The sequence below is a fragment of the Dermochelys coriacea genome, chromosome 5 (assembly GCF_009764565.3).
Source record: "Dermochelys coriacea isolate rDerCor1 chromosome 5, rDerCor1.pri.v4, whole genome shotgun sequence".
Classification (NCBI taxonomy): domain Eukaryota; kingdom Metazoa; phylum Chordata; order Testudines; family Dermochelyidae; genus Dermochelys; species Dermochelys coriacea.
The window spans coordinates 2,100,439-2,116,513 of record NC_050072.1 but is presented as its reverse complement, the minus strand read 5'-3'; the positions used below and the strand labels follow the sequence as shown (position 1 = coordinate 2,116,513).

At 41.2% G+C, this 16,075-nt stretch overlaps 1 protein-coding gene across 8 annotated transcripts in view; it reads left to right on the top strand.

The window, feature by feature from the left end:
• The window catches only part of UNC13B (unc-13 homolog B), a 389,750-nt gene that overhangs the window by 95,679 nt on the left and 277,996 nt on the right, over positions 1–16,075 (top strand). For all 8 annotated transcript variants that reach the window (XM_043514555.1, XM_043514556.1, XM_043514557.1 and 5 more), the window contains 2 exons: positions 6,131–6,204; positions 8,772–8,829. In XM_043514555.1, the coding sequence (XP_043370490.1) occupies positions 6,131–6,204; positions 8,772–8,829 (132 nt within the window). The remainder of the gene's footprint in view (positions 1–6,130; positions 6,205–8,771; positions 8,830–16,075) is intronic.

The following is a 16,075-nucleotide window of genomic DNA, read 5'->3' as shown; positions in this document are numbered from 1 at the left end:
GAGGATGGAGCTCGGCTGTTCTCGGTGGCAGATGACAGAACAAGGAGCAATGGTCTCAAGTTGCAGTCGCGGAGGTCTAGGTTGGATATTAGGAAACACTATTTCACTAGGAGGGTGGTGAAACACTGAAATGGGTTACGTAGGGAAGTGGTGGAATCTCTATCCTTAGAAGTTTTTAAGGTCATGCTTGACAAAGCCCTGGCTGAGATGATTTAATTGGGGTTGGTCCTACTTTGAGCAGGGGGTGGACTATATGACCTCCTGAAGTCTCTTCCAACCCTAATCTTCTATGGTTCTATGATAGCTGATTTCTACATCAACTGGTAATCAACAAACTTCTCTTGCAGCTTCTTTATCTCAGGTGGAGAGAGATTAAACATGTGCTGGTATCTGCCAACTGAGTGCAACCTGTTCAAAAGTGCAGGGATTCTCAAACTATTTGTGCTGGGACTCCCTTTGAAAATTTTTCAGGCTGTGATGACTGTCCCCCACCTCCCCAAAAGTGATAGCAAATTATTGTACATACTCATAAGTGCACTAAAAGAAGCATGTTATCATTATCCCTGCAGTCAAAGGTACTGAAGCCTTTCAAAAAGTGTAAAGCAACATTTCTCAGGAACAAATATGTGGACTTTAAGGAACACATTTTCTGGAAGGAAAAAAAAAAAGGCAACAGGACACAGTTACGGGAGCTGGAAGCCTTTTCCAGTGATTTTGATAATAATCGTAGCATTGTCCAAGGGTTGTGGCTTTATACACAATTGTATACAAACAAGTATCTGGACACTTAATGCGAGGGGTGCTGCTGTTTTGAAGCGCACACTTTTTTTGAATTGTGGCTCCAGGGAACTGAGGAAGATCCTTAAATTGTCCTGTACATTCAGTTTTGCCCAGTGTTTATTCTTTAAGAATGTCAAAGCTGAAAAAACAGATTCATATAAGTATTTGCGAATGGGAGAAGCACTTTACTTGTTGCAGTTGAGATTTGGGGATAGTTTGCTTCGAGGTGAAACCCAGAAGTCAGCCAGAGGCTACGATTGGAATCCTTCCTTCAGAATGGAATCACGTGAGATGTTGATCAGTTCCTCTGGAGCTTTCAAGGTGAGATTTGAATTTGGAGAAAACTGGTAGTCGAATGGGTTTCGTATGCAGTTAAATGTGGTTAGGTCACAATTGAGCCCAATTTTTTAAATACTCTGTGCGAATGTAGGGAGGTGTTCAGCTACGTGTTCTTGTATATCCCCAATGGTGACATCACTGGCTGAGATTTCCAGGAGATGGTTCAGCGCTGAAAACATTTGACTTTTTTTGTTGTTGACTTGACTTCCAAAGATTTCAGTTTTTTAGTAAGGGCATATATTTTGTCATTGAGTTTGAGGATGTTTGTTTCATTTCCTTGTAGTATTCAATGAATTTAAACAAATGTCAAAAAATGTCAAAAATGTCTGAGATATGAGAGAGTTGCCAACCAACTATTTGATGCCACTTAAATGCTGCTTCAAGGTGGAATCCACTTCGGTCAGAAACAAACACGTTATTTCTCAATTCAAACAGGTGGGTTAAAACTCCTCCCCACGACAGCCAGTGAACCTCTGTGTGCAGTAATAAGTGCTGATGATCCAAGCCCATTTCTTTACACAGACTTTCTAGAAAGTTGGGAATTCAGTGACTTTGCTGTAATAAAATTAATGATTGCTACAGCTTGACTCAAAATGTGTTTTAGGTAGGGATCCATACTCCTACCAGCAAGAGGTTTCCTGTGAATCATGCAACATGTCCACTGGGCTTCTGTGGTGGCACTCTTGGTACCAGACAGCTGTCGCGGCACCAGTGCAGATCCCTACACAGCTATTCCAGTTAATGTGTTCCCCTGTTATAAAGGCATCAGGGAACTTAAATATTTCCTCTTCCCTAGTATGTCAGCAGTGCCTTGAAGAGAAGAGTCGTCTTTTACTCTGTTTTCCCAAGTATACCGAACATAGACCACTAACCATGCTGTCCCTGAAACATCGGTGGATTCATCAGTCTGTAAGGAAAAGAATGTGCTATTTTTAATTCTTTCCACCACCTGACATATTCTCAATACAGTGATTCACTGTATCATTTGATGGTGGAGTAGAGCTCAACTGAGTGGCAGCATCTTTGCCAATCATACTTTTTCACGTTTTTTTCGATTCAGGAAAAATAAGAGGTTTGGTGATGGTGAGGCTTCTTTGCCCTGATGCTTAAAAGTGAGAGAGCATAAGGTGCTTCCAGAGTTTTGGCTGTCACAGTTGCTGACTTGCATAAGTTTTTTGTTGCTCAAGTTCCTGAAGGTTTCTTTCAAAAAATTCCACAGACCTCTCCACCTATATAAGGTGTCTTGTTTGTAAATATTGCGGGTGTTTGTTTGGTTTTATGCTGCTATTGGCCAAAAGTTGACTGCACAAAACAAACTGGGGACTTGGAATGTCTTCTGAGCCAGTGTAAGTAAATCCAAATGCCAAATACAATACAGTGTAGTATTTTCTGGTTTTTGTTTTTTTTTTCCCCGCTCTTAAAAATTCTGTTCTCCACCCTCTGTCAGCTTGAGCTCCCCTCTTCGTGCCATGTACAATAACTTTTTTTTGCTACCTAGTTTTTCCTGCTGTTAGAGTTTGGTCCGATGCTCTTCATACACTATAGAAGTGGTAGGCCACATTTTATGAAAACAAGGGCCTTGCTTAGGGAAGTGACACAACCAGAATGGCCTTGTTCTCATGGAGCGCCCTGCTCTGAAGGCAGAGCGGAGAGTGGCTCTGCTGGCCAGACACTGTGAAGGCTGTGCTCCCTGCCAGCTGCTGCAGAGAAGTAAGGGTGGCATGGTATTGTCAGACAGCTTTTCCATCCTTACTTCTCTGCTGCTGCTGGCGGGTGGCACTACCTTAACAGCTGGGTGCCCAGGCACCAGCCTGTGATCTCACAACCCCCCTACAATAGTCTAGGGACCCCCTCTTGGGTTGGAACCCCACTTTGAGAAACGCTGGTCTAAGGAACCATCTACTTCTCAAGTGTCCCCTTGGGCTTGGAAAAGACTTCACTGTGTTGAACAAAACTATCCTGGTCCCAATACAGGGCTTTTATTTCTCAAGATGTTTTCAGAAAGGTTTGAGTCTCACTTTTTTTAAAATTTCTTGGGGATATTCACTTTATAGATGTCATCCTTTAGCCTTACAGCTTGTCACATTTATAAAGGCTGTGGCAATGAACTGAACTAGGGTTTTGTCACTTCCTATTGTAATGCAATTTTTACTGGCATGCTGCTGCCAGCTGGGGTCTGGGGTCCTGGCCATCCACCCTGCTCAGCCTGCTGCCGGCCTGGGTGAACGGAATCCCCCGCTGGCAGTAGGCTGAGCAGGGCCAGCAGCCAGGATCCCGGCTGGTAGGAGCCAGTGGACAGAATCCCAGACCGGCAGTGGGCTGAACCTGGGGTTCTGTCCGCCAGCCCCGCTCTGCCCGCTGGCGGTCTGGGGTTCCAGCCACTGGCCCCCTGCAAGCTGGGGTCTGGGCCTCCAGCCCTGCTCAGCCCTCCTGCCGGCATGGGGTACCAGCAGCCAGCCCAGCTCTGCTCCTGGCCTGGGCCCAGTGCTCTGCAGCCCGTATCAAAAATTACACTACAATTAGCTTGAAAACTTAAAAACTTTGTATATTACAGTAATTGTTAAAAATGTATAATGTTAATAAATACATAGGTTTGATGAAACAAAGTAGTTGTACTTATGTGCCTGTGTTTAATTTGTTTCAGAGTAGCAGCCGTGTTCGTCTGTATTCGCAAAAAGAAAAGGAGTACTTGTGGCACCTTAGAGACTAACAAATTTATTAGAGCATAAGCTTTCGTGAGCTACAGCTCACTTCATCCGATAGTTCATGAAAGCTTATGCTCAAATAAATTTGTTAGTCTCTAAGGTGCCACAAGTACTCCTTTTCTTTTTGTTTAATTTGTGTTTTCGATGATTTACCTTCTAAAAAAATCTTGCATGTCTTGCACCCCCAGAAAGGGCATCTTGCACCCCCAAGGGGTGTGTGCACCCCAGGTTAAGAACCACTGCACTAAACTGATAAGATCTGCATTTTAATTTTAAATGAAGCTTCTTAATCATTTTAAAAACCTTGTTTACTTAACAGTTTAGTTATATAATATAGACTTATGGAGAGAGACCTTCTAAAAATGTTAAAATGTATTACTGGCACGCAAAACCTTAAATTAGAGTGAATAAATGAAGACTCGGCACACCACTTGAGAAAGGCTGCCGACCACTGGACTAGACAATCCTAATGGTCCCTTCTGACCTTAAAGTCTATGAGTAAAGTCTATATGAAGGTTCAAGACACAGAAAAAATGGAATTCCATCACTGTAAACGTCTCTCGTTTTGTAACAACATCCCTGAAAATGTAAAGTTATAAGTGTTATGAATATTAGTAATTTTCCTTCTTGTTTCTCTGTTTTGAAAGTTGTCATTTAAATGCAGGTGTGTAATGTTGGTGAATAGCAACTGGAGCAGTGCTGAAAACTTGTGCTGCCTCTGTTATCTAGGATGGACTCTGGTGCTTCCCCCTCCCCTCAAATTCCCCAAGAGAAAATTCCCTACTTTGGAATAAGAACAAAGGACCATTAGAAAGCAGACACCTAAGCTCAATGCTACTCTTTTTGTATTTGTGCTATTTTTTTTTAAAATATGTGTTAAGCAAAAATGGTTGCTGGTTTTCTAAAGCCTCATTTTTAGAAGTGACAGGTTTCAGAGTAGCAGCCATGTTAGTCTGTATCTGCAAAAATAACAGGAGTACTTGTGGCACCTTAGAGACTTGCTTATGCTCAAATAAATTTGTTAGTCTCTAAGATGTCACAAGTACTCCTGTTATTTTTAGAAGTGTTATCCTTTTGTTAAGTATTCTGGGAGAGGGCTCGGGTGAGATTTCACTCTAAACAGTGCATTTCCTTTAATATTGTGTTTCTCCATGGTTTCTCCTTGTTGGATTCTGTTCTGCATCCTGCTGAACTTTCTGAAGTGACCTCAATAATTCTCTCTTACAAGGCTGTTTTGCGTTAAGCTGCAGCAGTCCCCGTTGCTGCTGATGTAGCTCACTGCCTTTCCTTGGTACCGTCTAGATTCGCAGCTTGTACCTTTGTCACTTTAGTTGTAACTTGAGCGTCATTCTGTGAAATTGTGGTCCTCAGAGCACTCTCTCTGGCCCCCCAATGCGGCGTATATCTGCACTAGTTCATCTCCCAAGCGCAAGTGACAATCCCCTCCTCAAAAAGATGACCCTCTCTGAAAATGACAATTACACAATCCATTATATAATGTTTTTTATTGTTTTAAAATTTGAAATAGAAAATGGTTACCCAAGCCAGGGGTACTAAACTGTCAGCTGCAAACGTCTAGCTGACAAGCACAAGCATGTTAATTGTGTAATTAGACAGTTAAGCCTCTAGAAGAGGAAGGAGTGTTTTTAGTTTACCATAAAGTTAAACCTTTACTGCACAGTGGTGAAAACAGACACTTTAGCAGAATTCATTCAGGTAACATCAATTGCCCCAGAACAGCCAGTTTATGGCCTATGAAGGAAAACTGGGGTCATTATATTAGTTTGAAGATGCTTAGGTACACCCTGATGTGCCATGAATGAAAATATGCTCTCTAGATGGGGTAGTTAGAGGCATGGTTCTTCTGGAGTTAAGAGGAGAGAACTTGGGAGAAGAGGCCTTTGATCACATTATATTGCGTTTCCAAGCGTGTAGCTGGTTCATGATTTTTTTTGTGGCTCATTAAATTTATTATAATAGTATAAACCAGTCAGATTTTGCATCCTTCTTTTCTCCTTTGTGTGTGTTTTGTGTTTGGTTAGGTACCGATAAACTAGAATGTTTTCATACAGAGACCTGGAACTAAATTACTCTTTAAAACTTATTTTATATTTGATGCTAATAGAGGACATTTCAGTGAATTTCAAAATGAAGGCTGTCTTTGTGATGTGCTTTAAAAAAAATCCTGTTCTCTTGGAATGTCATCACTGTTTTAAGTGTTGCTGTTGAATACAAATTTATTTAAAAAATAACTTGCTGGATAACTAATTTAGTGTGAATGACCGATGCCTTTGCTGTTACTATAGATATCCCTGAGGAGGAAGCCAGATATTGGACCAAAAAACTAGAACAGATAAACTCTTTGGAAGATCATGGTGAGGTGAGTAAACCTCACTTGAAAGATGCGAACGCTATAATTAAAGTAGGATTCTGATCCAGAATGCTCCAGAGTGTACTGTAGCGCTATGCAGAATTTCCATGACAGTTAAGTTTAGTTTTCCTTCATTCACAAGTTTTTCACTGAGCTGTTCACATTCCCTTATGTGCAGTGTTAATGCCAGCTAGAATAAGAGGCTGCAGCATGTGAAAATTGAGGGGAAATTGATTTTTGCATGATACTTAGGGCTTGTCTACACTGCGAAGTTGTCGTTTACACACACTGACTTTTTAGTGACAAGGCTGTGTCGTGTAGACAAGCTCTTAGATTCAAAACAAGTGTAAAACTCTGGCTTTGCTAGACAACAGGATGAGGCTGTTAGGAGAACAGTGCTGCCCCAGGCTATGTTTGCTGCTGTTGAAAACCAGAGAGGGAACACTTCAATTTCTTAGCTCTTTATGCAAAATATACACCAAGAACACTTGTCTTACTGAAGGTGATATTTATTTGGTCGATGGACTTAATTTCTTGCATTTAAGGAACTTATTAACTCCAACAAGGGCAGGTGTAAACAGTGTTAACCAAAAGTGTAATACACGTTTCTCTACAAGAGAGTATTGCTAAAAGGTCCTGTTGGTGATAGAGATATAGGGTGTTGAAGTTTGGGGGAAATGTATTGTACCCTTAACTTAGCCTTCCTCCGTTAAGTGTGTTAGTGGATTCATTGTGGAGATCAAGAATACTCGGGCAGAAATTAAGTCTTGTCTCAAACTGTTTAACTATCTCACAGCTGTGTTTAGGTGGAAAAATAGCTTGCATGTAGCTTCTTCTGGATTCAGGGATCCAGTAATAGCTATAGAGCTGATTGGAATCTGTGAACGTGGTGAAAAAGCAAGTCGTGAACTTATAACATTCCAGTAATTCTGCTGCAATATATACCTCCCCCTGGGTTGAAAGCTATGGGTTTCAGCAGGGGAATTCTAATGCCAAACACGCAGTGGAACAGGTGCCCTCTAGTGATTCATCAAATTCTTGAAAAGAAAAGGCGTACTTGTGGCACCTTAGAGACTAACAAATTTATTAGAGCATAAGCTTTCGTGAGCTACAGCTCACTTGAAGTGAGCTGTAGCTCACGAAAGCTTATGCTCTAATAAATTTGTTAGTCTCTAAGGTGCCACAAGTATGCCTTTTCTTTTTGCGAATACAGACTAACACGGCTGCTACTCTGAAACCTATCAAATTCTTGGTAGATGTTGAAGTTTTCATGAATTGTGATGCAATCCCCAGTTCTTTTAGATGCCTTGTCCGCTCATCCAACCTATTCTTTCTCACTGTGGTTTCAGAGTAGCAGCCGTGTTAGTCTGTATTCACAAAAAGAAAAGGAGTACTTGTGGCACCTTAGAGACTAACGCATTTATTTGAGCATAAGCTTTCGTGAGCTACAGCTCACTTCATCGGATGCATCCGATAGCTCACGAAAGCTTATGCTCAAATAAATTTGTTAATCTCTAAGGTGCCACAAGTACTCCTTTTCTTTTTTCTCACTTTGCTTATGTATTCAGCTTCTTGCTAGTCAACTGAAAGTGCATCCCTGTGTTTACTTCCTCATTTTTTGTGAAATAGCCCTGCTGGTGGTCAGTGTATGGCATTGATTGAGGAATCAATATTTCAAAACTTGCAGTTTGCTCTGACCTTGGGGCCCTTTTTCCCAGCTCTTGGCTGATGAGGGTTGTGTTCTTGACATTTTGCCTAATAGGATTAGAAATTATTCTTATTTTCTGTCTCTAGCCTCAGACAGATCACTGGATTATTTTTGAATTATTGGTGTGGTATTGGGAAGAGGTGGCCAAAACAATATCATAAACATATCTCAAGGGAACACCTTTAATGCTGCAGCAGACCCTTTTGGAATAATCCAAAATTGGTTAAAAGGAATCTCTGTGTACTCCAGTGTAGTGTTAAATAAAATGTAAAATCCTTCATGTTTTTGGATGTTTCCAGACTATGGTGAAAGAGTGTTCTGGGTATTGCACTGCTTATAAGCACGCTAATTATCTAGCTCTTTCCCAGTTCCCACATCCAGCACTGCATTCAAACATGGGTACCTCAAATTCATAGTTGGGCATCTCATATATAAATTGCTGTAATCTCAGGCTCCTGAGCATGCACACATTCCACTGAAATCATTGCTCAGCAGTTCTGAAAGTTAGACATTTATATTTTAAGTGACTAAATATGGATTTAGGTGCCTAATTTGAGGCCCCCAAGTCTGAAATTTTTTGTCTTGAGCTTTTAAAGTAGATAAGACTTTACCCAAGCCTTGTGTGCAGCCATTAACGGATATTTTGGCATGGGATAGTGCCAGTTTTTACTTTTCTGGGAGCATGTTCTGTATTTGGGAATTAAGGAAAATATTATTTTGTACTTTAACACCTCCCCTCCCCTTCCCTCCTCCTCTCCCTGGCTGATATACTCTCAGAGCGTAAGCTTGTTATGTTCTGGAAATCCTGTTTTATAAGGTTACTTTCAATCTGTTATCTGTCTGCGCTCTTCCTTTTGTCTTCCCTTAGTATTCATTTTCAGAAGAAGTCCAGAAGAAACCATTGCCCACTGCTGCCTCCCAGTGTTGTAAGTATGACTCTTTCTCTCTCAACACTATTTCTCTTAAATGAATGTCCATTCACTCTATGGTTAGTTAACATTGACTGGTATATCCGGGCAAAGTTCTCTAATTAGAGCTGCAGTTAGGAAATGGCAGCCTGCATGACATGTAGGTCTAATGTTAAACTAGTCATTTTTATAGGTCAGGAAGAATTCTCTAAATGTAGGCTTCTGCCGTAAAGAACCCTATGAATGATCTTAGCCGTACAAGATTAATAGTGAAATCTGAGACTCTGCCATTAACCTATCCTTGTTTTACAAATGTAGAAGACACATAAGGTTTATGAGATCATCTGAAATGTTCAGATCTCTGTAGTAACAATGGATAATGAGAGAGTTAGATGGAATATATTTCAGTCTTCACTCTGAGTTTTTTCTGTCCGATCATTAACATGATTTTTAAGAGTATTGTATGTTAGTCTTATGACTATTTTAATGGTATATTTTTTTGAGGAGGAGAATATTTGGAGGCTGAAATCACGTCAGTTCACCTGTTAAAATGTAGTAACGTTTTGTGTACTATTCCTAATATTGCATTTATTCTCGGCATATTCTTTAATATAGTGAGATGAAAAAATATTCATTAATATTACTTGTTTCTGCTTTAACTCACTATTTTGGATCTGTTTCCTTTTTGGTACTTATGAAAATGTGAATGTGGAAAGTTTAGCACACGTTGTGTACTGATTGTTTTGCAAAATTATATTTTTGAAAAGCTATTTTTAGTTTACAGCAGGGAGGGGATATCTAATGTTGTAAGGTGAAAGCAAAGTTGATGCATCCTTTAATGGCTTGACTGCTTTTGGAAGCATAACAGGGACAGGGGAGGGAATGCTCAGGCAATATTCTCTATAACTATACACTCCCCTTCGTCCTGCGCCTCAGTGTAACCTCTTTGGTCAAGTACAGGTCAGAGTTCAGTCTTTTCAGGACTTTTCAGAAAGTATTACACAGAGTACCTCAGGGCTATTGTATGTAAAACCCTGATAAATGGATGGTAATAGACCCCAGTCAATTTCAAAGGGAGAGCACTATACGCTTTCTCAGTAAAACAGACACTATTGTAAGTAGTCGCAAAAAGAAAAGGAGTACTTGTGGCACCTTAGAGACTAACAAATTTATTAGAGCATAAGCTTTCGTGAGCTACAGCTCACTTCAACGGATGCATCACGAAAGCTTATGCTCTAATAAATTTGTTAGTCTCTAAGGTGCCACAAGTACTCCTTTTCTTTTTGCGAATACAGACTAACACGGCTGCTACTCTGAAACCTATTGTAAGTAGTGTTTGAAATACTATAAATCATTTTTAAACAAAAGCTATTTGACAGTAAACTTCTGATGTCCCTTGTACAGACTTACACCTTTTGTTTCTGTTACAAACGTTCAAATATAAGGTTTCAGCATAACGTTTTCTATACTTCAACACAGCATGTCCCCGCTGATGTTTTTTCAGAGGTCATTTTTCAGCCTTTATTCCATGAATGTAGTATGTAGTGTGTGTCACCTGGACTCTGCAGAGCTTGAGAAATAAGAGGTCTCAATCCTTCCAAGAAGTCTATAGTTTGTATCCAAAGTGGTGCAGGGGTTGGGATCAGCATATAAAATATCCATTTCCTGGAGCTCGTTATAGGGCATCATCTTCTCTCCATAAGCCCAGCTAAGTCAGGCAAAAATTCACAAACCTTCAACTCACTCAGTGCTGCCCCAATCTCGCCCTCTAAGTGAAATACAGTCCCAGTTAGAGCGGTTAGCTGATAGCTTAGTGTAAGTTCCACAGGCTCTATAGCCTCTAGGGTAACAAATGCTCCCCTGCCAGCTTTCCCTGTAGGTCCATAAAACGTACCACAGTGATAGGTCCATCAATGGCTATTAGCCAAGGTAGTCAGGGACAACTCCATGCTCTGGGTGTCCCTGACTCTCTGACTGCCAGAAACTGGGACTGGATGACGGGATGGATCACTCGATAATTGCACTGTTCTGTTCATTCCCTCTGAAGCATCTGGCATTGGCGACTGTTGGAAGACTGGATACTGGGCTAGATGGGCTATTGGTCTGACCCAGCATGGCCTTTCTTATGATCAAACATTATCTTAATGGAGGGCTTCCCTGGTAAATAAAGCTGGAAGAGCACTAACCTGTACCCAGAGTGGTACAGAGATTGGGACCCAGCCCACGCAGCAGACGCATCTCTTGGTCTTGCTTTGATCAGTCACTCAGTCCATAGAGCTGTCTTTAACTCTTGTATTTATAACCTTCCCCCTGCCCCCATTGCACTTTGGTTACCTCAGCACTCGGAGGGTGACTTAGGTGTCACCTGCCAGGTGGTTTGCCCACAGTGAAAACTTCATATAATACAGCATCAGAACAGCTATGGAGCATGTCTGGTAACTGCCGCACCCTGTTCTGGAAGTTTCTGGGACCCTCTAGATGAGTTGCCCTGCCCTGCTCTATGCACATGTGCAGATGCTCAGAATATCTAGCTAAGATCCTAGTCTCCTGCCCTGGAGCAATAAAGTGAAATGCTGCAGTATCATGTGGGTTACATAATGCATCCGATGAAGTGAGCTGTAGCTCACGAAAGCTTATGCTCTAATAAATTTGTTAGTCTCTAAGGTGCCACAAGTACTCCTTTTCTAGAAGCAACATAATAAAACTCATGCTCTGTCATTCAAACAAGTCTCCTATCCTCCATTAAAATCCTATAAGACTAGGGTATTACACTCTACAGGTTGTTTATCCAATAGGCTGATTATGGGATCGCTACAAAGCTGTTAACATTAGTAAAGGTTAATTACTGTTTACCTTTTTTTGGACAGGAGAATTATCTCTGTGATTTAATCATTTTGTCTGTAATATCATCAGAGATTTTGAACATTTAACCAGTTAAAACATTCAGGTTTTCCCAGTCAGTTCTAGCTGAAAGCCCTACCGCAGAGTGTATAGAGCATCCCAACAGTGATATCTAAAATAATTCCAAGTGCAGCTTTAAAAATTAAACAAATACTGTAGGTATTAAAGCAGGAAAATAATCCTTGAAGTGAATCCACATACGGAAAAGGATAATTATCGTATAAAATGTAAAATCAACAAACTGAATTGAAAAAACTAAAATATTTAAGTTGGGATGACTTAGCCACCAGGCTCCAAACTTCAAAGGATCAAAGAAAAGCAGTACCACTGTAAAGTGGCTGAGGGGTAAATGTTCTTCCTGATCTTTAAAAGGACTTTCGTGGCTTCTTGCAGTAGCAATATAGAAGATGCTCAGCAGTTGTGAAAGGCTCACATCAATGATCTTTTCCAAATCTCATGATGTGCGGGTGAATCAGGAGGAATTTTCATGCATCAGATAGCTGCACCTGTTTCCACAGCACAGCATTTATAAATCGTAACGCTCCCATGACAAGCAGCGTCTGCTGCGTATAAAGCTTTCATTTTATATAAATCAAGGTTGTAAAAATTAAAATTACAATTGTCATTTCTAGACCTTTTGCTAGTAGCCTCAATTTTGCTAGACAGCAATCTTATTTATGAAACAGGTAACGTGAAGGCGTGATGTCAGATCACAAATCAGTTTTCATCTTGTTTAAAGAGAAAAATAAACTTATTAAACATTACACATGCTATGTAACTGTTCTTTCTTGGAAGAATGGCATTTTGTAGCCTTCCAGCCAAATGGAAAACCTAGGAGGAAACAGATCTGTTAGCAGTCCCCAAAGTATTAAACAATAGATCTTGCATGAGTGGTTAATTTGATTTGTCCTTGGCATGAAAATGGAGCCATTAGAAATGTGGCAATATAAATGTATACAGTAAGTGGCCAATCTTTTTGAACTCCCAGTAAATTCTCTATAGCACACCCCGTCTACTCTTCGTCTATTGCCTTCAGTGGGAGCTGTGAGTGCTCAGTATCGCTGAAAATCAGGCTACTTGCATACCTAAATATGTAAGTAGTCCTCACCAAGTTCTGAAACTGTTGGCCTTGTATCTCTTGTTTTTACATAGTAAATTTGTGGTTGCGCTGTCCCTAAGAGCACAGCAGGAGCCATGAGTGCTTGTACAGCTTCTGCACTGCCAGTATGTAACTCAGTACTTTGCAACATAATAATAATAATAATTAATAATTAAGAAACTTTAAGATTTTAAATTTTAAAAGAAAAAAATCTAGGACAGACCACTTACAATTCCATAGTGAAGGCTGAGTTGTTTTCCTTGTCAAACAGGGATTCAGTCTCTTTATCTATGAAATAATATAGCCTATCCTACGTAAAAATATAGCGCTTTGAGTATAGAAGGAATATTCTTAGAATTTAAAAATGTCACTGCTAATTATTTTGTGTTAAAAATAAATTTTAAAAAAGTCCAATAAATTTAGCACTCATCAGACTCTTCTCCTAAATGAGCTCAATAATGAAATAAGAGGCTTCCCATAGAAATTATGAGATGGGATCAGACCCAAGATCTGTCCAGTTCAATATGCTGTCTATGACAAGGACCAGCACCAAATGTCTTGGAGGATGGTGCAAGAACCCCAGAGTAGGCAGATGTGGGTATGATCTCATAGAATCCTAGAATATCAGGGTTGGAGGGGACCTCAGGAGGTCATCTAGTCCAACCCCCGCCTCTGTGAAGGTCTCATTCTAACAGTGAAGAGACTGTCTTAAAACCTGAAGTATCCATATTTTAAATCCAGACTGGATGCTTTTCTAAAAGAGCTGTTCTAGTTCAAACAAGAAGTAATTCAGGGGTTGTCCTATTGCCTGTGTTATGCAGGAGACCAGACTAAATTATCACAATGGTCCCTTCTGGCTTTACAATGTGTGAATCATGTAGATAAAGCTCACTGAAATCTCATAGGTTCCACTTGAAGAAATAAACAATTGTTGCATCTAATTATAATTATAGACTGGGCCAGTGATTGTTCAGGTCACTTTTAAACTGGGCTTTCAGAGTCAACTCAAACAATCATTTAAGGACTTCAATAGCTCAGACATGGGTGAGGTTTTTCATAGGAGTGGGTGGGTGAGATTCTGTGGCCTGCGCTGTGCAGGAGGTCGGACTAGATGATCAGAATGGTCCCTTCTGACCTTAGTATCTATGAATCATGACACTTTCTCCAGCTAATTTGTATGTTGCGATTCTATTGGTTGAAATGAGTCAGTGGAGTGAGGGGGGTGGTTATACATATCTCATTAGTAGATTACATGACCCCTAACTCTTACTGTTCTGCATCGGCTGTGTGACTGTTCGCTGGCTCCTCTGCTTTGTCAGTGTGGCGTTTCTCTCCAATGGACTGGATTAGGTTCATTGAAGCCGGACTCGTGATGAGGAAAAACCTCTCTGGGAACATGAGTGGTCGACTCTCATATCCCTCGTCATCTTTCATGCCTTCCTTATGGTGGCCATTTCTCCTCAAGGTGCAGCTTTCTAAAGTTGAAAGAGGGGGCATGATGGGTGTGACGGGATCCCTGTGGTGGAACTTGGGACTGTAGAACCTCTGTGCCCCCTTACCTCACCAATCTAGATTGTCTCTCACAATGCCTTACTGGTGACGAGCAGCAAACCCCTCCAGGTGCTGTTACCACACAGTACAACCTCATGTGGAGCCCCGTACCCAGCCAGATGGCATGAATGCTCCCAGAGCCACTCAAGAATCACACAGAGAAAGGCACCAGCCAGATCCCCCCAGCTCCCAGCCTTGTACCATAGTAATCATAGAATATCAGGGTTGGAAGGGACCTCAGGACGTCATCTAGTCCAACCCCCTGCTCAAAGCAGGACCAATCCCCAACTAAATCATCCCAGCCACGGCTTTGTCAAGCCTGACCGTAAAAACTTCTAAGGAAGGAGATTCTACCACCTCCCTAGGTAACGCATTCCAGTGCTTCACCACCCTCCTAGTGATTTTTTTTCCCTAATATCCAACCTAAATTTCCCCCACTGCAACTTGAGACCATTACTCCTTGTTCTGTCATCTGCTACCACTGAGAACAGTCTAGATCCATCCTCTTTGGAACCCCCTTTCAGGTAGTTGAAAGCAGCTGTCAAATCCCCCCTCATTCTTCTCTTCCGCAGACTAAACAATCCCAGTTCCCTCAGCCTCTCCTCATAAGTCATGTGCCCCAGCCCCCTAATCATTTTTGTTGCCCTCCACTGGACATTTTCCAATTTTTCCACATCCTTCTTGTAGTGTGGGGCCCAAAACTGGATACACTACTTCAGATGAGGCCTCACCAATGTCGAATAGAGTGGAACGATCATGTCTCTCGATCTGCTGGCAATGCCCCTACTTATACATCCCAAAATGCCATTGGCCTTCTTGGCAACAAGGGCATATACCATCTTGCACTGCTCAAGATCCTTTCTTGAGCAATGCAAGTTTATTAATTGGTTCGCTACTTCATCAATGGAAAGTGGACGTACACCAGCCTTTGTAAACTAAGCAGATTTACCAAGCACTTCAGTCAAACTCACTGGTAAGGATAAACATTAGAATAAGTTTATTGATGAAAAAAGATGGATTTTAAGTGATTATAAGTGATAGGCAAAAGTCAGAGTGGCTACCAAAAGAAAATAAGACAAGCACACAGTCTACATTCTTAACCTTATTAGGCTAGGCAACATCTGGACTAAGCAGTTTTTCTCATCCCACTGGATACTGCAGGTTGGTTAGTCTTTCATATGCAGGCTCTTTCTGTTAGCCTGGGGACCCATCTCCTCAGCTCCAGCATTCTCGTTGCCTTCAGCATAGGTGGGGGAAGACGGGCCAAAACATGTGGCCTCTGTCCTCTATTTCATATCCTCAGTCCATGTGCTTGGAGAACATAAGTCCTGGCATATCTGGTTGGCATTGCTGAGTCACCAGGCAAGGTTGAGCAGTTCCTCTGGTGTGGCCTGAATTGTTACTCCCATGCTGGATGATGGCTGTTGATGTTGTTCGACCCGCACCCGGCTGTTGGTTAGCTCTTTTGTTGTTTCTGGGCAGCTAATATCTGGAGATTCCCCAACTCACAGCATATTTGAGTGACAACCATACAATATAATCTCATAACATCATCTGCACTAATGAGATATTTAGATAGAATAATGGTGTTCAGCAGATCATAACCTTTGACATGATACCTTACGTGGCATGCTTTATATGAAATATCACAATTATGTACAAATGGAGTACTAAAGGCTCTTTCTGCCACAGGTGCCTTAGTACCCACTATCT